Source organism: Carcharodon carcharias, chromosome 4, assembly GCF_017639515.1.
Source record: "Carcharodon carcharias isolate sCarCar2 chromosome 4, sCarCar2.pri, whole genome shotgun sequence".
In the NCBI taxonomy this organism is placed as follows: Eukaryota; Metazoa; Chordata; class Chondrichthyes; order Lamniformes; family Lamnidae; genus Carcharodon; species Carcharodon carcharias.
This window is the reverse complement of record NC_054470.1, coordinates 154,365,917-154,389,974: the sequence shown is the minus strand read 5'-3', so window position 1 is coordinate 154,389,974 and position 24,058 is coordinate 154,365,917. Positions and strand designations below refer to the sequence as shown.

Genomic DNA, 24,058 nt, shown 5'->3' with positions numbered 1-24,058 from the left:
TCTTAGCAGTGACTATATTTAACAACTAAGCATTCGCAGCCCTCTGGAGCAGAGAATTCCAAGAATTCATATTCGTCAGAGTGAAGAAATTTCTCCTGATCTCAGTCCTAAATGATAGATCCCTTATTCTGAGACCTCGCCCTCTAGTTCTAGATTATCAGGTTAGGGCAAACAGTCTCTCAGTGTCTACCCAGTGTCAAGTCCTCTCAAAATCTTATATGTTTCAATGAGATCAACTCAGGGTGGCAGAAGCGGAGGCAGGGGGCTGAAATAATTCTTTTGCAAATGTCTAAAAAGATGAGTGCAGCTGTTTGGGGTTGATTTTTCTTGTGCATATGCAGACAGTGAAGATGAGCAAGTGGAATCAATTTCCTGCCAGTGCACAAGTTGCCCGGGGGTGGGCTGTCAGTTGGATTGGCTCCCTGCTGTAAGGCAGTGGGCAGCCAATCTGTATTTTTGTATGTTTAAGGCCCCACATGGAGGTAATTGAGTGTGCTCGCTGGCATTTTGACAGTGGCAGAATGGCCCCGCTACCAAATGAGGCTGGCAGGGAATGGAGACAGACTCCTTGCAACAGCCTGGGGTAGGGGTGATGGGGGAGCAGTTGTGGCATCAGAGCCAGAGGCACCATCCCCCAAGGTGGGGGCTGGTGGCAGCAAAAGCCATTGCTAGTACTGGAGGTGCTTTCCCATCTAATCGGAGGGACCTGTCTGCTTGGCCCCTCTAAAAAAGAAATTTAACTTTCACCTCTCTGACCTCCATTTTGAGGCACCCTCATGTTCAGTTAGCTGCATTGTCAGAGAGTCAATGGCATTGTAGTTGTTTGATGGTTTCAATGTTCTTTAATCAAAGGAGTGGTGAAGAACTAACAAGCACTGTTAATATTGAGGAAGATTTTCCTGATTTTTCAAGGAAGGAATTGAGGAACTCACCAAAAGCCAAGTTCTACTAACTGCTCCATCTCTAAAGGGCATTAGGGAAATAGATGTGTTCTTATAACAATCCAACAGTTTCACTGTCACTTTTACTGATAGCAACATTATATTTCCAGATTAAAAAAAAACTGAATTCAAATTCTCAAACTGCTATGGTCAGACTTGAACTCATGACTACTAGTCTAGGCTTGGGCTTATGGTACAACTTCCATAAAGAGCTTTGAACCCAACAACATTAACTCTATCCTTTTACCCCCTTTACCACCATGACAAGCTCTGCACAACATTAAGTACAGTTTTTAACCTACAAAACTCACAGGGAGCAAGTTATAACACAGAATAATCAGTGTTGCACTTCGATAACTTCGCTATCTCATTGCCTTGCGCTTTTTGCTAGCTGTCTACTTCCTGTAGTTCTCTTACCTCAGTGCTCACTGCCTCATCTGAAGGGTTGATCAGGACAACGGTTTCCAAAACATCACTTCTGTGGTGAAGGATTTTCTGACCTATCACAAAGAAAAGAAGCATGTTTAAATAAAAATCAGAAGAATTCAGTGTGAACTAAATCGTGAATCCCCCAAATAGGACTTGCTCCTAAGACAAACACACTGTCCACCATTTATACAAAAGCAAAATACTGCGAATGTTGGAAATCCTTAATAAAGACTGGAAATGTTGAAAACACTCAGCAGGTTGATGAAAAGTATTGGACCTGAACCGTTAACTCTGTTTATCTCTCCATTGATACTGTCTGACCTGCTGAGTGTTTCCGGCAGTTTGTTTTCATTGTAGATGACCATTTATACTTGAATATGAACACAGCTTCAGTCCAAAGTCAGGAAGAATAATACCAAAGACAAATATATCTTTGGATATTTGTTGTAGAATGTTTTACATCAATTTTAGAAATTGCAAACAGTTTTTAAATTGGCATTCAATATCCTGGGGCTTACCACTGACCAGAAACGGAACTGGACCAGCCACATAAATACTGCGACTCCAAAAGCAGGTCAGAGGCTAGGAATCTTGCGATGAGTAATTCACCTCCTGACACCCCAAAGCCTGTCCACCATCTACAAGGCACAAATAAGGAATGTGATGGAATGCTTTGCACTTGCCTGGATGAGTGCAGCTCCAACAAAACCCAAGAAGCTCAGTACCATCCAAGACAAAGCAGCCCACTTGATTGGCACCTCATCCACCACCTTAAATATTCACTCCCTCCACTGATGCACAGTGGCAGCAGTGTGTACCATCTACATGGTGCGCTGCAGCGACTCACCAAGGCTCCTCTGGTAGCACTTTCCAAACCCATGGCCTCTATCATCTGGAGGACAAGGGCAGCCGATGCATGGGAACACTACCATCTGCAAGTTCTCCTCCAAGCCACAGACCATTCCGACTTGGAAATATATCCCCGTTTTTCAACTGTCGCTGGGCTAAAATCGTGGGATTCCCTCCCTAACAACAACTACAGCACATGTACTGCAACAGTTCAAGAAGGCTCACCACCATCTTCTCAAAGGCGATTAGGCATGGGTAATAAATGCTGGCTTAGCCAGTGATGCCTACATCCCATGAATGAATAAAATAAAACTATCAGGATATTAGCATCCCTGTATGCCAAATTTAGACCAATTATTTGTTAACCTTCCAAAACTTAATTGGTATAAATTTAGGAATTATTAAAATAAATAATAGTGTTCTTTTGGACTATTTCACCATACAGTGATAATGGCAAGTTGACAAAGAAAATGTCCATTCCCAAGTGGTAACATCATTGGTGTTTCTGGTTTAATGAATATCTTCCCTCAAAGTACATCAACTGAATTTCAGCAAAGCTCCAGAATAGCAATAGGAATGATTTGGCATTCAAAGATGTTAGGAATATATATTACTTCAAAAGCATAAAATAAGCGGAGAAACATTTCCCTTTTATGCGAGAGTATCCAAATTGAAGTAAGGAGTCTAACTGTTCACTCAAAATCCATCATAACCTTTATAAAATCACCTCTCTGCTCCAACAATCCCAGCATCACTAGTCTCTCCTCATAATTCTAGTTTCCCCATCACTGCATAACTGTGGTGAATTTATGCTGAATGCTCTCTCTGGCTTTAATGTCTTGGTGGTCCAAAACTGCACACAGTATTCTAAACTGTCCTAACCCAATGTTTTGTATAAACTCATCATTACATTTGTACTCTATACCACTATATATAAAACCCAAAATTTTGCTGGGTTTTTATGACTTTATTTGCACAGCACTCTTAACTATCGCCACTCATGATTTTTACCCACTAAAATCACAGATAAATAGGGTCATATGCCCAGAACTCTCAGTATGCATTCCTGACATGTGAAGCTCTGCACCTGGATTAATAGAAACTTATAGCTCAGAAGGAGGCCAAAAGATCACACAATTATGGAAATATCTGTTTAATTAAACCATCCAAGTCATCATGTACTTTTAGCTCTCTCCCATTGCTCTCTCTTCCTTTGATTTTTAAACGATAGAAATTTTTCTGACCTTTTTGTATTCTGGTTTAGGCTCGGGCACTGTTGTTGATTGACCAGTCAATTGAGCAAATTATTGGGACCTATGGAATAGGCCAGACACTGAGGTAAAGGAATCTTTCCACTAGGCTCCTGCTAATCCTGAAAACCAAAGCCCGAAAAACTACACATTTTTATTAAATCAAACTAAATTATTACCTCTTTGCCAAGCTACAACTGAGCTCTCTGGTTTAGGCAAGTGTGATGTGTCCATACAGTAAGAGAGCGCACACCCTACATCAGGCTAACAGGACACTATCTGTGCAGACTTTTCAGTTGCTTGGTTTGAAGATTCTGAAATGGGCCCAAATCTTCTGGTCTTCAGATCGTTGGAGTCTGTACGTATGCGCATTGGGATCCTGTGGAGGCCCTAATGCTCTGACCTATGTGGAAATTGTCTGAGAAGTTTCGACTCCCGATGGGTAGTTCCCCTGCTCCCTGGGACCCTCTGCAAATGTCTCCAAGCCTAACTTAGTATCAGAGACTTTGGACAGTTTCGACATACATACCTGGATAATTGCCCAGGAAATGTTAAACAAGTTAAAACCTGGCCTAACTCCAGACAACTAACACAACTGACCCTCAATCACTCATATTGACCACCTGACTAACACCCCCCCCAACCACCTGAATACCTTCCACCTGACCCCAACTTCACTCATTTTCCACCCTACATGTGTCATCCACCTGCCACCTCACCTACCTATCACCTCTAAGCAATCATCAGCGAACACCCCCACTTCTGACCTTATGATGGAAGAAAGGTCATTGATGAAGCAGCTGAAAATGGTTGGGCCTAGGACACTACCCTGAGGAACTCCTGCAGTGATGTCCTGGAACTGAGATGATTGGTCTCCAACAATCACAACCATCTTCCTTTGCGCTAGCTATGACTCCAACCAGCGGAGAGTGTTCCCCCTGATTCCCAATTGACTCCAGTTTTGCTAAGGCTCCTTGATGCCACACACGGTCAAATACAGCCTTTATAGCAAGGGCAGTCAATCTCACCTCACCTCTGGTGGGGGCGGGCGGTGGGGTGAATGGCGGAGGTGGTGGAATTGGTGGAGTCTCAGGGAACTAGTGGAATTCTCAGTCTGATTTTCTAATGCCACCCAACTCAAATGACCCCAAGGAACTGGCTCCACTAGAAAATCTTGACCATAAACTTCAAAATATCTGGCACTCTATGAAAATAATACAAAAATCAGCATGTTATGTGCTTCTGAATGCTCCTATATTCACACTATGGAAGGATAGAAAATCAGATATTAAAAACTGTACAACGCGATTGCATTGAAACACAAACCCATTAAACAGAATGAGTCATAACACTGCTGCACCCATTTAAAGAGAACTGGTAGGAATGATGCAGAATAACTTCAGTTTAGGTTGTTTCTCAGTGCCAACCCTCATAGGAAGGCACGAAGGCAACTCGGTCCTTGGGGAATCATTGCAGGCAGAGTGCTGCTGACAGCACAGCATGACTGGTGCTCCGCATTCCTCGTCGATACAAACTGAGCTGTCAGCGCAATCCAATCTCCAGAGGCCTGCCTCCAGGTTACATTGTGCTCAGAAAATTACCAGGCTGTATAATGAAAACACCACCAACCAGACTGCCACCACCACCCACTTGCAAATTTTAGAGGCGATTGTGCATCAAATAGTGTTTATCTGAATACTCAACATTCCTCTCCTAGATTTCCAAACAGGCAGGTGGTTGTGACTTCATAAACCTCACTGGATAACTTATTTTTGCTGTGGTCTAAAGTTTCTCAACTCGGATGAAATGTAAATTTACGTTTATATAGTACATGAACCACAAAAAGAACAAGTGAACTTAAAAGAATTTGCTTCCCTGCATGAAGCATCAATAATATGAGGAAAGAAAGCGCTATTTAGCACCAATGAAAACATGTCACCAACTGTCGCTGTCTTGTTGACACCAGCTGAGACTTTAGTCACAGTAAAGGTAAAGCATTCGTGCCAGAATTTTCAGGATGGCAGGGGCTCAGCCCTCACTATTCGAGGAATCATCTGGGAACACATTCCCACCAACTCTAGCAGCCCCAATGCCATTTGATGCACTAATGAGTGTTAACTGGCAGAAAGTGGGACTTTTGCCCATCACTTGGAGGAAGTCCCACCTTGGAGAGCTGCCAGTCAATCAGATTGGCCAGGAGCTCTCCAGCCATTCCAGGAACAGTGGTGCATTGGCCGGAAGAGGCACTGCAGCTAGCTGCCTGGAACTAAATTCCTGGGACCAAGAGGAGAAGTAAGTGGCAGAGGTCAAGGGGGCGATTGGGGTCTCAGATGATAGGTCGGTTGGGGATGGAGGTCCGGAGATCACTGGGCCCTAAGGGGAAGGCGCTCCCAGTCAGAAGGGGTCTTCTGATGGAGGCACTGCCCCCCACCCCCATCCCACCTTCCCAACTGAGATCAAACTGTTCAATTTCAGGTTTCCCCCTCTGATCTATCATTCAGCTGCCAGCCTAAAAATTGAGGGTGGGCGGGAAAAGGCCCTTAAGAAGCCATTAACTAGGGCAAAGGCGGGCTTCCCATCCCAGGCCCTGCCCACCCCAGTGTAAAATTGTGACCAGGTCAGGAGGGATGGGATCCCAGAGGGAATCCCATCCATGCAATTTCATACTCTCTCCTTCCCTGTCTCAGAACCCGCCAATGGGGAGGAGCATAAAATTCTGGCCTAAAGGTAATTTTATTAATACAGAGGTTCTCTCACAGTGAACACAGGTTGGAGAATTTGGTCTGTAAGAGTAGATTTTATGAATTTGCATTCTGAATGAAACTTTTGTTAAGCGTAAGCACTAAACAATAATTTGAGTTCAAAGGTCAGTGGTCCTTGGAAGCTCCAGTACAACATGCTAATCTCCATGCGCTCATTTTTAGTATGTACATCTGACATAAGTTCCCCTCCAAGCCACTCACCATCGTAACTTGGAAATATATCTAAGTTCCTTTATTGTTGCTGGGTGGATATCCTGGAACTCCCTTCCTAACAGCACTGTGGGTGTACCTACACCACATAGACTGCAGCGGTTCAAGAAGGTAGCTCACCACCACCTTCTCAATGGCAACTAGGGATGGGCAATAAATGCTGGCCTAGCCAGTGAAGGGCACATCCCGTGAATGAATAAAAAAAATAAGACTCCATTTCAGCGGCATAGAGTTATTTGTATAATGTATTCTATGTTGTATTGTTTCTATCTTGGTGTGAAAAATTGATGTTTTTATAAATATTTTCGGTGAATATGGTGTTATTTTGTAAAGAAGGCTGTGTGTGTGTGTATGTGTGTGTGCATGCACGCACGATGTGTGTGTGTGCCTATGACTTAATTAAACTGGGCAGAGATTAATAGGAGACAGGTTGTTTGGGGGGGTTTAGAACACGAAAAGCATAGAGGTGTTAGGTTTGAGGTGTAAGTGAATAGGTTAGATCTGACATTTGCATTTTTAGATAAGTTGAGAGTTTGTTTGAATATCAAAGGAAGTCAGAAGTGGCAAGAAACATGATGTTTGCATCTTTCAGGAGTTCCATAGGTAGATAGAAAAATGGGAATATTATATTTTATTGACCAGAAAGCAAAGACAAAATAGAGACATGAAAGATTTTATATTTGGAAGAATGTGAGTTTCAAGAGGTGTGAGAACAATGGAACCTGAGATGAAAGGGGAATAAGATATAGAGTTACTGTAGCTGTGAACTATAGCTGTTGAGGTTAAGCTGAGCTGGGAGCTGCTGGAGCTAGTAGCTCTGGGCTGGGAGAAGAAGCAGGTTTGAATCAGCCATCCAGTCAAGACAGAAGAGTCTTAGGCTGCAAAAAGCAATTTTATTCTGAGGTTTGATTTCGACAGTGAAGTGGAAGAGAATTACAGGTCATGTGATATGCCTTTATTAAAGCTACTGCAGTTTGCCTTGGGTAATATTACTGGATTTTTATAGTTAAACATCTATAAGGGAGTGCTGCCTGGAAGTGTTTTACTTGTGGTCTGATGAAGCAGAGAGTCTTTTAGGGGAATGTTTTAATTGTGTAAGATTAATTGTGTAACTGCAATCTTGTGTGCTTAAGTTTTCTTTTACCCTTGTTAATAAAACTTTTACTTTTAATTTTTAAAATCCCAGAAGTGTTACTGGACCTCTTACTGCTGAGATCAGTACATCTTCTTCTCATTTTCTAAATACAAAAAAAGGGTATGGGCCCATAAACCAAGTTTCTCTTTGGGATTTGGTTTACGCAGCAATTAACATTGGCTGTGTCATAACACTTGAGCATGGGCTCCTACTAGGCAAGCTCTGCGTTGAGACTGCAAGCTTGCTCAAATTGCTCTTTCAGCCACATCCCCTGAGCTGCATTCATGTCCAGCAAGGTTATATGCAATTAACAGAGCCTCATAAAATTACCCCTATTATTTTTAAACCAATTCTTTGCTTTATTTCTCTGACTATTTTTATTTCCTTCAGATTTTCTATTCCACTTTGTACATTTGTTTTTAAACCACTGCTTATTTCGCAGGATAATTCTTGGAGTTTCAAAGAATGATACACAGCAGGCAGAGTATTACGGGGCTGGGGGGGTTTGGTGTGGGCAGTTGGCTCCTCCCCCTGCAACACTGGAAGCAAAGTTGGCGTCTAGCCGATCTGCTCCATGCCAGCACATCCCGCAGCCATAACACATTGCAGGCAGGCTAAGTAGGGGTGGTGTGGGACTTCTGCCCTTCACTGGGAAGCTCAGGAGATGTTGGCCAATGCAATTGGCTGACAGCTCCATCAGTCCCAGCAGTGCCAAGAGCACATTAGCGGACGCTGTCAGGACTGCAACCAGGAACAAGGCAACCCATGGATCCCAGAGCTGGATAAGTCTTGAGTCTTAGGCAGGGAGGGTTTGGGCAGTTTAGTGGGGGGATAGGAGATGGTGTGTTAGAGCAGGAAGAAAGGGAGGCACTATCTTAAGTGTGCTGCACCCCAATCCACAATGGGCACCCCCTGAAGATAGTATCCTCCTTCCTTCTTGCTCTTGGAAGAAGTTTTTTTATTAAAAAGCAGCCTGCCCACTTCCACCCAACTGCCCACACCAACTGTTTTATGGCATGGGCACTATATTATTGGAGTCAATTGGCTTATTGACAAGCCCAATTGACCCTTGATTATTTATTTAAACATGGAGGGTGGGCTGCCGATTTCAGTGCCTACCCACTCCCTGCATAATGGGGGTGAGCAGGAAGATGATGGGATGAGCACCTCCTCTATTTTACGTACCTCCCTGCTAGAAACACGCCCAGTGGGGGCATGTAAAATGCAGCCCAAAATCTTTCATTTTTCGCCAAATGGTGTTAGTGGCATAAACCTATATCCCAGAAATTCAGAAACCCCAGCAGTATTGAAAATGGGCATGAATGAAATGAGGTCAGAAATTGTTAAGAAGTATTCTGTATGCCAGAAGAAAAAGGCTCCCTCACTTTGCCAATTATATATTTTCTATTGGGTGCTATTTGTTGATGATTTACACACAAGGCCATGAAGATAAGCTGAAAGAGCTCCTTTAGGACAGATGGTCCATCACACGAGTTTTCCAAAACAACCTGAGCTTGGATCAGGATTTCTATAAACTGAAAATTAAAACAACAAACCTTTGTTTCCAATTATTTTTAAGTAACTCAGCTACCATTAGATTATAAGAAATAGGAGCAGGAATAGGCCACTTGGCCCATCATGCCTGTTCCATCATTCAATAAAATCATGGCTGATTGATTGTGGCCTTACTTCCGCTCTCCTGCCTGTCCCCCGTAACCCTTGATTCACTTGTCAATCAAAAAATCTGTCCAACTCACTCTTGAATATATTCAATGATCTGGCCTCCACTCCTCTCTACTAAAGAGAATTCCAAAGACTGACGATCCTCTAAGAGAAGAAATTCCTGCTCATTTCCATCTTGAATGGAAGATCGCTTATTTTTAAACTGTGTCCGCTAGTTCTAGATTCCCCCATGAAAGGAAATATCCTCTCCAGCATCCACCATGTCAAACACCCTCAGAATCTTCTGTTTCAATAAGATTACCCCTCATTCTTTTCAACTCCAATGAATGTAGGCCCAACCTGCTCAACCTTTCATCATAAGACAACTCCTTCATTCCAGGAATCAGCCTAGTGAACCTTCTCTGAACAGCTTCCATTGCAAGTATATCCCTTCTTATAAGACCACCAAAACTGTACATAATACTCCAGGTGAAGTCTCACCAATGCATTTTCCCAATGATAGATGTGAGACTAATTGGCCTAGTTAGAAAGCCACCTGTTTTCTGTCCCACTCCTTTCTCGACGTAACCTATGCAATTTTCCAATCTGCTGGGAGCTTTCCAGAAGCTAGTGAATTTTGGAAGATTACAACCAATGTATCAACCATCACTGCGGCCACTGCCTTTAAGACACTAGGATACAGGCCATCAGGTCCAAGGGTCTCGCCAGTCTTTAGTCCCATTAGTTTTGCTAGTACTTTTTTTCTGGTGATCATGACTATTTTAAGTTCCTCCCTCCCTTTTGCCCCCTGCTGTTTCAGTCTTCTTGGGATGCTTTTTGTGTCTTCTACTGTGAAGTCTAATACAAACTTTTGTTTATTGTCTCTGCCATTTCTTGTCTCCCCATCAATTCCCCAGTTTCACCCTCCACGGGTCTAGCATTGTCATATTTTATTGTACTTTATAAAATTTTATATTTTATGCATGCAATCAAGCTTCCACTTAGTTTTTATGACCTCTAGGTTAAATGGAACAGCAATTCATTTACCTCTGCTGTATATTGAGCATTCAAAACTAGATCATTTCGTAAAATTTTATACTTGGAACATAACATTGAGTAACGAAGGCTGGATTGGAAACTCGCTACAGTAATGAATATGATTTTGATTTGGTGTATTGTAGTTGTCTGCTTGGATTAGAATTATTCTTAGATGTTATTAGTTACGCTATACAAAGCTTACTTTAAGCCAACTGAATATATAAATCAAATATATGGGGCAGAATTTTTCCGTTGGTGAGTTGGGGGTGGGGCCCGTTCACCGACGTGAAAATAACATGGGATGACGTTGGGAGGAACCCCCGACGTCACCCCGCCCCATTTCAATATTCAGGAAGGCCAGCGGACAGTACGATCAGCTGTCCGCCAGCCGACCTGTCATTGGCCAATTGAGGCCATCGACAGGATCATTAGGGCAATTAAAGGCCCCGTCCGTCCAACCTTAAGGTTGGCGGGCAGGCCAGGAGCCCCAGCGGGCTTCTGAAAAAACATGAAACCTCATCCACCGGCGGGATAAGATTTCATGTCTGTTTTAAATAAGTTTAATAAACTTTATGTGATATTTATTAACATGTCCCATCTCGTGTGACATTGTCACATGAGGGGGACATGTTAATCATTTTTTTTATTATTCTATTTTTGAAGCTTGAAACACTGTCAGTGCTCTCCCTGAGGCAGCACTTAGTCTCAGGGAGATGAGCGCTCTTTCACACGCATGCGCGAAAGAGCGCACTCTGACAGTTGGGGAATCCCTCCTGCCCTGCACAGGAAGTGCATAGCGCTTCCTGTCGGGCGGGCCTCAATTGGTCTGCTCACTTAAAATGGCGGCAGAGCCCGTTTCGGCAGCAGCAATCGGCTGCCAGCCCACCAAGAAGCCAATGGGGCCCGCCTGCCCATCAAGGGCAAAATTCTGCCCATGGACTATCTCTAAAAGTCCAATGCGAGAAACACCATATATCAAATACTCTATTCCTCATCCCAATAACTTTATCAATATACTGATCGATACTTATAAATAACTTAAAATAAATAACTTGTTGTTGAGCTGCATTCATTAAGTTTGCAATTCTATTCTTTTCTTCTTCGGGTTGACCTTGAATATTTGAGTATAATTCAGCATAATTAGATTCTGGCGCGTTCTGCAAGTGCTAACAAACATTTGGCAATTGTTAAATTATCTTCCAATAAGCAATTTAACATTGAAATGATGTGACAACACAATCTACCAAAGCAGTCCAAGCTTTATTTTTCTTTTATTTAATGAACAGAGATTGTTACATTAAGATGCCTAAGGGGCTCTGAAAAGCTTGGCTATGCCATTAGGTTAGCAACAGCTTCCTCATGTGGTGACTCACATCGATAATGATTCCCTGTGGTGCTGTAGTAGAAGGCATCCAGACTGGTACACTCATTCTTTCCTACATCCAGCGTATCAACACAATGTGTGAGTTCAAAGCAATAGGTCTTAACTCATTGTCCTGCTGTATGAACAGGCACATTGTCACCAGGACTTTGTCTGACCCCAGACATGGTCCACAAGAGCACATTCATCACCTTGGAACAAGCATTGTTCTGTTAATTCAATCAGACTCGTGCAAGATCATATGTTTGGTATGAGCACAGATCAATCAATCCCTTCTTTTCTAGCTGTTGGCTACCAAAGGGCAGGCAGCCGGTAGATGATATCACATTGCTTTCCAAGCTCGGAGGAGGACTTACTTAGTGCTTTCAGAATTTTGGTAGATTTTAGTTCTGTCATTTAAATACCGTGGACACAACAGTATTCTGTTGTTCCATTATTATTTGTCACTGAAGCCATATTCAAAGAAAATTGATATTAAAACATTTCTATTCTATCATAGTCTTATTAAAGTAAGTTGAAATTAATGTTTCTTACGGTGTTTGTAATTACAGATTAAAGCATTATTCTAATAATTGTGGATTGCATTCTTTAAGGAAGAGACCATGGCACTTATTCTGAAATTCCAAAGAGTCATATTTGACGCGAAATGCTTAAGTCTGTTTCTCTTTCCACAGATGCTTCCAGACCTGCTGAGTAGTTCCAGCACTTTCTGTTTGCATTTCAGATTTCCAGCATCCTCAGTATTTTGCTTTTATTTTAGTCCATGATACATTCTGTGTTAAGAATCTAGTGCTACATTTTTCCTAGATTTCTTTCCCACTCTCTTGCAGGTATTTATTCTTGATGTGTGACAATTTTATGGACAAAAGCAGTCTTCTCAAGTTTGCTCTCTCTCCCCACCCCCAATCAAGCCAGGCCAATTTTTATCCTTTCATCTTACCCTTCTCCAGCATTAGGCCAACCCAGTCCCTACTGTCACTTGATTACTCCTCAGCCTACTTTCTCTCTGACCATCATTCCTGGACCAAATCCCAGATGAGAAAGCCAATTGCTTTGTTCAGTTTCTTTCCATGGAGTTGTCCTCTGGGTCTAATGCTCCCTCCTGACAACACATGCCCTATCCTCCACACTTGTGCACTATGTCGGCCAGCAAATTCTGAGGAGTTAACCTCACCAACCTCCTCCTCATCCCACTCACACTAACCTCAATGGCAGCTCAACAATTACCATCCCCTTTGTATTTTTCTCTAAAATGTTTGTTCACTCATGAATAAGACCCTTGTCATCCATAACCACATTGTGGGTGATGTTTGTTATCTTGGCATTAACAAAAACATGAATCATACATAAAAACTCAAAGAAGCCTCCCTGCTTGGATATTCTTTTCAACATCTCCTCCAATGAATAAAATTTAAAATCTTATGCTACACTAATTCTTCATCTCCTCCAGCCTTATATTGCCCCCACCTGCTATCCCTCTCCCGAATTCTCAGTTCCTCTGATTCTAGTCTTTTATGCTTCTCCCGCCACTCTCTTCCAATCCTTTCCCAGGAACTGCACCTTGGTGTGGTGGGAAGGTTTTTGTGTTCCTACACCCCTGAGAGCTTTGCTGGGCCTATAACCATCAGGAAGGCCATCAAAGTCAGAAACATTGAAAGGCAAAAGCCAGACTAGAAGATATCCACCAGTCCTCCTTGTAGGGAGTTGTGACTCACGCCAATATCCACTCAATTCGGCCTTTCATCAAGGAAACTTCCCAGGCCATTTTAACTCTCATATCTTATTTAAGTATATATCTCTGCCTCTTGCCAAAAACTGGTCCAACAGAGCAGGAACCATTGCCCGTCTACAGTAACTGATCTCAATCTATGATGCTCCCAATGCAACAACTCCATTCTCAATCAGGGGGTGAGATTTTGGCATTAACTAGGTGGCTCAGTTTGGTTGGAAGAACATGAAGAGACAATATAAAATAAGGGATACAACTTGAAAGGGTGTGCAAGAGCAGAGGGACCTGGGTGTATATGTGCATAAGTTGGCAGGACAGATGGAGAGAGCAGTTAATAAAGCATATAATATTCTTGACTTTGTTAATAGGGGCATTGAGTACAACAGCAAGGAGGTTATGCTGAACTTGTACAGGACACTAGTTAGACCTCAGCTGGAGTATTGTGTACAGCTCTGGGTGCCACACTTTAGGAAGGACGTGAATGCATTGGAGAGAGTGCAGAAGAGTTTACAAAAATAGTTCAAGGGATGAGGAACTTCAGTTATGAAGATAGATTAGAGAAGTTGGGACTGTTCCCCTTGGAGAGGAGAAGGGTGACTGGAGATTTGTTCAAAATCATGAGGGGACTGGACAAAGTAGAGAGGGAGAAACTGTTCCCACTTGTAAAAGGATCAAGGATGAAAAAGCACAGATTTAAAGTGAGAAGGCAGGAGAATGGTACCGAGTCATAATGCTCATTCAGAGAGCCAATGCAGACATGATGAGCCGAATGGCCTTCCTCTACACCATAAGAATTCTGTGATTTTTTTTTTAAATTGGCAGGAGTGTTGAAAATTCAGTTTTGAATTCACACCAAAACTAAAATTAGCAAAGGCAGAAATTTCGCCACATTCCCTGCCACCACACACCTCCCCCACTCCACACGATCAATAGATATTTGCTCATCTTTTTTTACATTGTTTCAGTCTCAGCATTGTAATATGCTTATTATAACAAGACAGTATTGATTCAAGGGCTAGGTTTAGGAGATGATATTTATTCTGGCCAAACCGCAGCATTCAAATCAATATTGACATTGGTGAGAATGGAGAGACGAAGCACTGCAAAACTTTACAGAATGTTTCTCTTACTAAAACAAACAGGCCACCATAGAAATGAACACAAAAGAGTTTTTGTTTGCCCATCTTCCTCTTCTTTGCCCTCCACAGAATACACCCTAGCATGAAAGGGACAAACGACTCAGTAAAGTGCTATAGAGACTAAATTTAATCCTGCCCATTTTTATTACAAGGAGAATGCCTACAACTGAGAACTTCTGAAGCAAGACAAATTATACAATCCGATTATTTTACTGTACCAAGTCCCTTTAAATTTAGTATTTAGAAATCCTTATGCATTTTCCAATCCTACCAATCAAGAACATCCCTAGACTCTAACCAGCCATTCTATATTTGGGCATAGTAATCCAACACAAAAGCTTAATGCCCAATAGCCTATTTTGAGTCCAAACACTAATTCTCTAACTTAATGTCTTTAAGTTATTTTTTAAACAATGCAACATCTCAGACTGTTACAAAGAACTGAAATATAGGAATGACTTAAAAGAGTCAAGCAAACAATGAACCAATTTGATATTTTGTTAGCAGGTTTTTTTTCAGGAGCTTACAAAATGCAAAATATTTTTCTATAACAGATAAAAGTAATCATCTTACAAGATCACAAATGTGGCATACTTAGGGGCTAAAATAAAATTTAATGTGTTCATAATATTGTTAGGATAGATCTAATTCAGCTTGTGCTGCTCCAGTCAAAAATTGCTTGGTTAGAAGCAACTGATATCTCCTGGAGGTGCTGGTGTTCAATTGAATTGAGTTTGTTGCTCTTGGAGTGTGGTATCAAATGTCTATAAGCAGATGTGATTGTTATTAGTAAGGACTCAAAATCAGCTTTGATGGCTTGTGGGCAGATGTGTTCAACCTCATGGAGATGAGATATAAAACTTTGTCAAATGTCAAAAAGCACTTAAAAAAAGGAGAGAGTGCCACTGATTGAAAACATGCATGCTTTTATTCTTTGGCTGAACTCAACAGTATTAACAGCCTTATGCTTCATGAACTGATGGTACCATGGACCAATGATTATGTGGGTCTATGAATAAACTGTCAAGTGAAAAGGTTCCAGTTTCAGGAACATACAGTAATTGTAAAGAGCTGATGCCTTTACCTACTGAAACTAACACAGCAAACAGGTTTCTTTATACTTGAAAGGAGGTGACGGAGATGGAACATTATAGGACAGGAGGTTTTAAATGGTGCAGACAGCTTCTTTATGAAGAGGAATGTGGAACATTGAATGCTTTGCCACAGGGTGTTCAAACAGAAATCACTGATTTTTTTTAAACAGAGAAAGCTGGAAGGCTATTTGAAGAACCGAAGACATAGGCTATAGGAGGTGTATAGTGCAGGGAAATTGGCTCTGGTTGCTCTAGAAAAGCAGCAGCAATGCACAATGGACTGAGTGTAAACTTCTATGCTGTAAACTTCCTATGTTCTCTGTGTACGAAACTGGCAGGAACATGTTAATATGGCAAACAGAGGGGGTAAAGATTAGATTCAATCAAGATACAATTAAGTGCTGTGATGGCAAGATTATATATTTTTTCCAGCATGGATGAAACAAGTGGCCTCTCTCATCTGTATTTTTCTGAAGCCAGTTTCTGTTCAGCAGTGATGTAATATTTCAGGCACACGATTTGTTATGCGGGCCACAATCCTCTGTTTACAGCATGCATGTCAGATAATAGATTTGACTGAATTAGCAGCTTTTACTCAGTGTCAATGGTCAAATGTGAAGTCCTGGTTACCAGTTGCCCAATTTTGGGCACTCCACAGCGAGTGTCTGTTTTGCTAATAATTTAGGATGAGAAAGCAGATGAAATGTCACCAAGTTGCTAGGTACCTGTAGGACAGGGTAGTACCTCACTGTTTAAAGTTAGTGTTGCTTGCGGTGGGAACTGTTAACTGTAGAATCACGAGCAATATTGTTAATGAGATTCTATTGGTAAAATCTGTCACAATTGTTCCCATTTTGTCAAAACAAATTAAAAATAGATTAACTCCCATTCTGCTGTCACTTTCAGTGTGGGGGATGTGAGAACTGTAACTGTATCATTTTCTTTGTCTGCAGTCTCATTGTATTTCCTAGATGATCCAATGACAGGTCCTTACGGCCTGGACCCAGAGGCAGCTACAACAGCACCAATATTTTGTGTAATCAGTCACCATGGATCACTGTTTTTTATCAGAATTTACAATTTGCAAAATAATACTGCAAGTCTGCAGTGTTATACTTGAGGTAGACACCAGCCAATTTCCTTTACACTGGCAACAATTTTCTTTCATGTAATCATGCTTACAGTCTGCATTGTCTGTGACACATAAAATTAAACAGCAAGCATGTCTTTCTTCCCTCTTTTTTTCAAATTACAATCAAATTATTAGTACTGTTGAATTCTGAAATGATGGGGTGAATTTGCTCCCTGTCGGGGGTGGCTGAGCGGGTGCGGGCGGGAGTGCAGCCGATCGCAGCCGTGATCGGCCGTGCGCCGCCATTTTACGTGGGTGGGCCAATTAAGGCCCGCCCAGCATGACTTGCATCCGGAAACGCTGTGCGCTCCCTGTGCGGGTGGGGGGAGGAGGCTGAGTTGGGGCCTGTGCTCTTTCGCACATGAAAGAGCGCAGAAATCTCCCTGAGGCACAGAGCTGCCCCAGTGAGTTTAATTTCATTATCAAAAAGTGAACATAAGATTTTTAAAAATTATTCGGACATCTTGCCTCATGTGACAATGTCTATGTATTTTAGTTAAAATTTTTATTAAAGTTTAAAAACCTTCAGCAAACCTCATCCCGCCCGCGGATGAGGTTCCATGAAAATGCGAAGGCTGCCTGGGCTCCTCGCCTGCCCACCAATGTTAAGGTTGGACGGGTAGCCCTGTTAATTGTTTTAATTGCTATTTAAATGACCTTAATAGGCCTTTGACAGTTCGGCGGGCTCACAGCCACCTCCGGTGTGCGCCCGCCAAACTGAAGATCTGAAGGATGCGCGGTGAAGTCGGGATGTGGGGCCTTCCCCTGCACATCGACCAGAAGATTCAAGCCTATGAATGTTGTGATTTCTGAAGAGCAAGCAAGCAGTTGAAGGCCATATTTGGCACCTGGTCAGTGAATATGAAGCCCATCTGTTACAGAATACAAATATTTAATGCACTGGTGCTACAATGAACCTAAATCCTTTTAATGTTAAACACTTTCAACATCCAATTATGCATTCTTTTTGAAAAAAAAATTTCCTCATTTCTCATGCAACTTTAAAAAAAAATGTAGCACCTCATGGACCATTTCATAAATAAATGAATCATTTCTAAGTCATTTGATATAGAAACGCTACCACAGCATACAAAGCCGGTGCTTCAGCTCTGAAAAAGGGTCATACGAATCAAAACGTTAACCATGTTTCTCCGTCCACAGATCCATGGATGAGTTTTTCCAATATTCTCTGTTTTTGTTGTTGAAGTCATTATGCTATTTACATTAGCTTTTTGTTAACTTTTACCCTCATCTCCACTGCTCTCTCACTCAGGTAGTGGGTAAACTGCTTTCAGGCATGTACCAATGGTTCTCTTGGACATGGCATCAAATGGTACACAACAGCAACACTGACTGTGGTCCTCCAATTTTCTTCTTCTCTCTTAAAAGAAGTACTTTGTCAGACTTGAAGCCTCCAGAATGCCAGCTTCTGATCAGAGACTGAGGGTGGAAATTTTTGTGCCCGTTGGCATCGGGTGTCATGGCAGGTGTCAGCGGACAAAATGGCAGAAAAACCAAAAATAGGTTTCATGACATTGTGAAACCAGTTTGCGATCGTCCGGTCTTCCTATCAATGGCAGGCTGCCTTTCCAGCCATCAGACATCAGGAATTGATGGCAGGAAGTCCTGCTCGCTGGAACTTTCTCCCCATGTTGGATCATCTGGAAAAGTCGGTGTGATTGCACACCAATGTGTTTCACAACTGAACGTAAACACCTGGTGAGCTGCACACTCAGGACTTTGAGGCTTCAGACAGCACTCATGCTCATCAGCAACAGGCTTCGCAGGCAGCACCACATCACTTTTAGGGCGGCTCATGGGCAGGTCTCTACTAACTAGGGTGGAAGTGGCTTTTCAATGGCTGCAGGGCTGCGGTTTACCTGGGGAAGGGGGACAAGTGGCTTCAGGCAAGGGAAGAGGCTGCAGGGCAAGGGCAGTACTGGAGAAGGGGGGTGTCCCAAGGGTATCTGTGGGGACACATATTGAGCTGTGCAAGTTGCTGAAGATGGTGAGGGCTCCAGAGGAGATGAGGCCAGATGAAGATGTGAGGGTGTGTGTGAGAATGGGTGGTGATGTCCCTTGAGCTGGCAGTGAGTGAGATGCCAGTGAATGTGTGAGGTACTTGAGTGTGTTTAGAGTGATGAGATGGTTGCCTTGCCCTGGCGGCATGGATGAGATCATTTATCCCCTTTCTGCATTGGATAACGAAATTCTTCTGTGTAGCATTGACACCGACCACCTCTGCCACCCCCTCCTACGCCGGAGTGGTGACACTGATGGGCTTCCTGGCCAGAGTGGGAGTAGAGGACATTGCGGTGGGCTCCAACTGTGGCCAGAAGATGTCCCAGGGATGCGTCACTGAATCGGGGGGCTGCAGTCTTCTTGTCTTTCAGGGCAATGTTTACCGTGCAGCAGTCCTGGGCTGGAAGCACTGAGAGGTGTGTGCACGGTTGCATTTTAAATATGGTGCCCAGCGTGAGATAGAGGATGAATGATCTCATCCGTATAGCCAGGGTATGGCAACCATCTCAACACTCTAAACTCACACATTCAAGCCCATCACAGATTCGCTGGCATCTCACTCACTGCCAGCTCAAGGGACATCACCACCCATTCTCACACACATATCCTCTCATGTCCATCTGGCCTCATCTCCTCTGGAGACTGCCTCCTCAGCCCTGACCATCTCGAGGCCACTTGCAGAGATCAATATGTGCCCCACACACACCCTGGGATACCCCCCTTCCCCAGTACAGCCCTCACTCTGCAGCTACTTCCTTTCCCTGAAGCCACTTCTCCCTGTTCCCCAACAAGACATTGTTGAAAAGCTGTTGAAAAGCCAAGCACATATGGTTGATCTGGTAGGTAGAGACCTGCCCATGAGCCCCCCCAAAAGTGATGCAGTGCTGCCTGTGAAGCCTGGTGCTGATGACTGTGGGTGCTGCCTGAAGGAAGGTAGCAAACAAACCTTGAAGTCCCGAGCGAAGTGCAACCCGCCAAGTACATGCCTTATATATGCTGTTGTGAAATACGTTGACATGTTTTCCTGCCAACATCTGTGGATGATTCAGTGGAGGGCTGGTGGGAGGGGGCGATTGGTTGGGTATGAGTCCAGTGGGGTGGCCTTATAATGATACACTGATGTATTACAATGAGGTTCCAGACGTCCAATGGAGGGGAGCAGATGATCGCAAACTGGTTTCATGACGTTGTGAAACCGATTTTTGGACTTCTCGCCATATTGTCCGCTCACGCCACTGAACACGCCAATGCTGGCAGAGACGGAAAATCCCAGCCTCTGTTTCTCTCTCCACTGATGCTGCAAACCTGCTGAGTTTTTCTAGCATTTCCTGTTTTTAATTTCAGATTTCCAGCATCTGCAGTACTTTGCCTTTATCTTAGCCCTAATGCTATATTTAAGGCACAGTACAAAGTGCTTTAATGTGCTGCACTAATCATCTCCCAAGGCAAGTTGGTTTGCACACCTATGGGACTGATGATCCAATGACCAAAACAGTGCAGTGCTTCAAAGACCAGGGCCTTGCCTATTAGGCATAGAGACTGATGTCTACCCGTGTGCACGGAGAGCCACGTATAGTCAGACGTGGCACCACGCACAGAGAAATAGGTGGAATTTTGTGGAGATGATGAGGGTCTCAGCCGTCAGCTGGAGAGCCATTGAGACACCCAACTTGCCTCTTTTCAGGACTCAGGCATTTAACAGGCCAGCAGCGGGCCTTCCCTTGGGATCAAGGACCCCGGGAACAGAAGCCCTGCCCTCAGAGAGCTGCTGGCCAGCCGTAGGCTGGGAGCTCTTCTGTACTCAGCAGTAACACCGGGGGAGGCAGTGGCTGCTGCCAACACTATACCCAAGGGCAGACCCAAACACATCTGAGTGAGTGTGGGAAGGGGTTCACAGGAGTGGTGATGTGGGGGGGCAGCAGCAAGGGGGAGGGACAGCGTGCATTGGGCCATCCCCCTTCGTAGTGCCAGGTCCCTCGATCAAGCACCAAGTGCCTTTGATCAAGCCCCAGCCCTTGCTGGGAGCCTGTCATGCTCTCTGCATGTCAAACACCTCCCTGTGCCAGCAGGATGAGGCCCTTAAGTAGGCATTAATTGTCCACTTAAGGGCCTCAATTGGCAGTGCAGTGGGGATACTGTCCATGGTCCTTCCTGCCCTGGACTTATTCGGAGTTCTCACCTGCCACCCTTCTGCCCAATTAAATGTTCCCCTGCCACCAAAATTGCTAGGAGGACAGCACAAGATTCTGCCCAATATATACAATGCTCATGAATGCATCCAAACATATTTAAATTAACAAGCACCTCAGCAACTCTCTCCTTAATACTGCATCATACTTCCTTGTTGCCATTGTTTGGTGTTCAATGACCAAATCTAGTAAGGTAACTTAATTCGCCAGCAGCTGAAAAAATAAAGCGGCAACACATCATTGACAGGCCGAAGTCCTTCACTGGCTGCTGGAGCTTAAAATTCCACCCTTTAATCTCTGTGTCAATCGCAGATCATGCAGCAAATGCCAGGAGTGTCATTAAGGAAAGAAAGGGCAGCATTTATATAGCATCTTTCACAAGCTCAGGTTGCCACAGCATTTTAAAGACATCAACATACTTTTGAAGTGTAGTCACTGTTATAATGAAGGAAATGCAGAAACCAATTGGTGAATTGTTTTATCCTTTATTCTTTCATGCCCACATGCCATCACTGGCAAGGCCCATTCCTAACTGTCCTTGAACCCAATGGCTTGCTAGGCTCTTTCAGATGGCAGTTAAGAGTCAACCACATTACTGTGGGTCTGGAGTCACAGGTTCATAAGAACAAAAGAAATAGGAGCAGGGGTAAGCCATTCAGCCCTCAAACCTGCTCCGCCATTCATTAAGATCATGGCTGATCTGCCCCAGGCCTCAACTCCTCTTTTGTGCCAGCTCCTCATAGCCCTCAACTCCCCGATATTTCAAAAATCTATCTACATCCTCTTTAAATACTTTCAGTGATCTGGCCTCCACAACTCTGAGGTAGAGTATTCCAGACATTCACTGCCCTCTGAGAGAAGAAGTTCTTTCGCATCTCAGTTTTAAAAGAGTGCCCCCTTATTCTGTAACTATACCCCCTAATTCAACATTCCCTCACTAGTGGAAATATCTTCTCAACATCTACCCTGTCAAGGTCCCTCAGAATCTTGTACGTTTCAATAATATCACCCCTCATTCTTCTAAACTCTGATGAACAAAGGCCTAACCTGTTTAGCCATTCTTGATAAGTCAACCCCTTCTACTCAGGTGGGCCAGACTTTACTGCTGTTCCATTCCATCTGACAGGTAAGGATGGCAGGTTTCTTTCCTTAAAGGGCATTAGTGAACCAATTGATGATGGTTTCATGGTCATCATTATTGAGAGTAGCATTCAATTTAAATCTGGCCTACATGTGAACTTGTGGTGCAGATTGAAATTGGCAGGTATGATGTGGTGGGCATCACAGAGACATGGCTGCAAGGGGATCAGGACTAGGAGCTAGATATCCAAGGATATACATCCTATCGAAAAGATAAGCAGGTTGGCAGAGGGGGTGGGGTGGCTTTGTTAGTAAGAAATTAAATAAAATTGATAGCATGAAATGACATAGGGTCAGATGATGTAGAATCTGTGTGGGTAGAGTTGAGGAACCACAAAGGTAAAAAAAACCATAATGGAGTTATGTACAGGCCTCCGAACAGTAGTCAGGATGTGGGGCACAAGATACACCAGGAGATAGAAAAGACATGTAAGAAAGGCAAGGTTACAGTGATCATTGGGGATTTCAATATGCAGGTAGACTGGGAAAATCAGGTTGGTAGTGGATCCCAAGAAAAGGAATTTGTGGAATGTCTACTAGATGGCTAGGAAGAAGAAGCATATTAAAGGGAGGACGAGGCAACCATAGCTGACAAGGGAAGTCAGAGACAGCATAAAAGCTAAAGAGAAAGCATACAATGCGGCGAAGAGTTGTGGGAAACCAGGGGATTGGGAAGCCTACAAAGACCAATAGAGGACAACTAAAAAAGAAGTGAGGGAGAAGGGTAAATATGAGGGTAAACTAGCCAGTAATATAAAAGAAGATTGCAAGAGATTTTTTTAGATATATAAAGGGTAAGAGAGAGGAAAAAGTGACATTGGGCCACTGGAAAATGACACTGGAGAAGTAGTAGTGGGGAACAAAGAAATGGTGGAGGAACTGAGTAAGTACTTTGCGTTAGTCTTCACGGTGGAAGACACGAGTAACATCCCCAAAGTTCAAGAGATTCGGGGGGCAGAGGTGAGTATGGTGGCCATTACCAAGGAGAAGGTGCTAGGAAAACTGAAAGGTCTGAAGATGGATAAATCACCTGGGCCAGATGGATTACACCCCAGAGTTCTGAAGGAGATAGCTGAAGAGATAGTGGAGGCATTAGTGGTGATCCTTCAGGAATCACTGGAGTCAGGGAGGGTCCCAAAGAAATGGAAAATCACTAATGTAACCCCCTTGTTTAAGAAGGGAGTGAGGCAAAAGACGGGAAATTACAGGCCAATTAGCCTGACCTCGGTCGTTGGTAAGATTTTAGAGTCCATTATTAAGGATGAGATTTCAGAATACTTGGAAGTGCATGGTAAAATCGGGCAAAGGCAGCATGGTTTCATCAAGGGGAGGTCATGCCTGACAAATTTGTTAGAATTCTTTGAGGAGGTAATGAGTAGGTTAGACAAAGGAGAGCCAATGGATGTTATCTACTTGGACTTCCAGGAGGCCTTTGACAAGGTGCCACACAGGAGGCTGCTCAGTAAGATAAGAGTCCATGGTGTTAGAGGCAAGGTACTAGCATGGATAGAAGATTGGCTGTCTGGCAGGAGGCAGAGAGTGGGGATAAGGGGGTCCTTCTCAGGATGGCGGCAGGTGACTAGTGGTGGGGTCAGTGTTGGGACCACAACTTTTCACTTTATACATTAATGATCTAGATGAAGGAACTGAGGGCATCCTGGCTAAGTTTGCAGATGATACAAAGATAGGTGGAGGGACAGGTAGTATTGAGGAGGCGGGGAGGCTGCAGAAGGATTTGGACAGGTTAGGAGAATAGGCAAAGAAATGGCAGATGGAATACAACGTGGTGAAGTATGAGGTCATGCACTTTGGTAGGAAGAATCGAGGCATAGACTATTTTCTAAATGGGGAGAGAATTCAGAAACCTGGAGTGCAAAGGGAATTGGGAGTCCTAGTCCAGGATTCTCTTAAGGTTAACTTGCAGGTTGAGTCGGTAGTTAGGAAGGCAAATGCAAT

General features: G+C 43.4%; 1 protein-coding gene across 1 annotated transcript in view; it reads right to left on the bottom strand.

The window, feature by feature from the left end:
• map1b (microtubule-associated protein 1B) overlaps positions 1-24,058 on the bottom strand; it is a 118,978-nt gene that overhangs the window by 30,098 nt on the left and 64,822 nt on the right. The window contains exon 3 of the mRNA XM_041185761.1: positions 1,359-1,441. Coding sequence (XP_041041695.1) covers positions 1,359-1,441 — 83 coding nt within the window. The remainder of the gene's footprint in view (positions 1-1,358; positions 1,442-24,058) is intronic.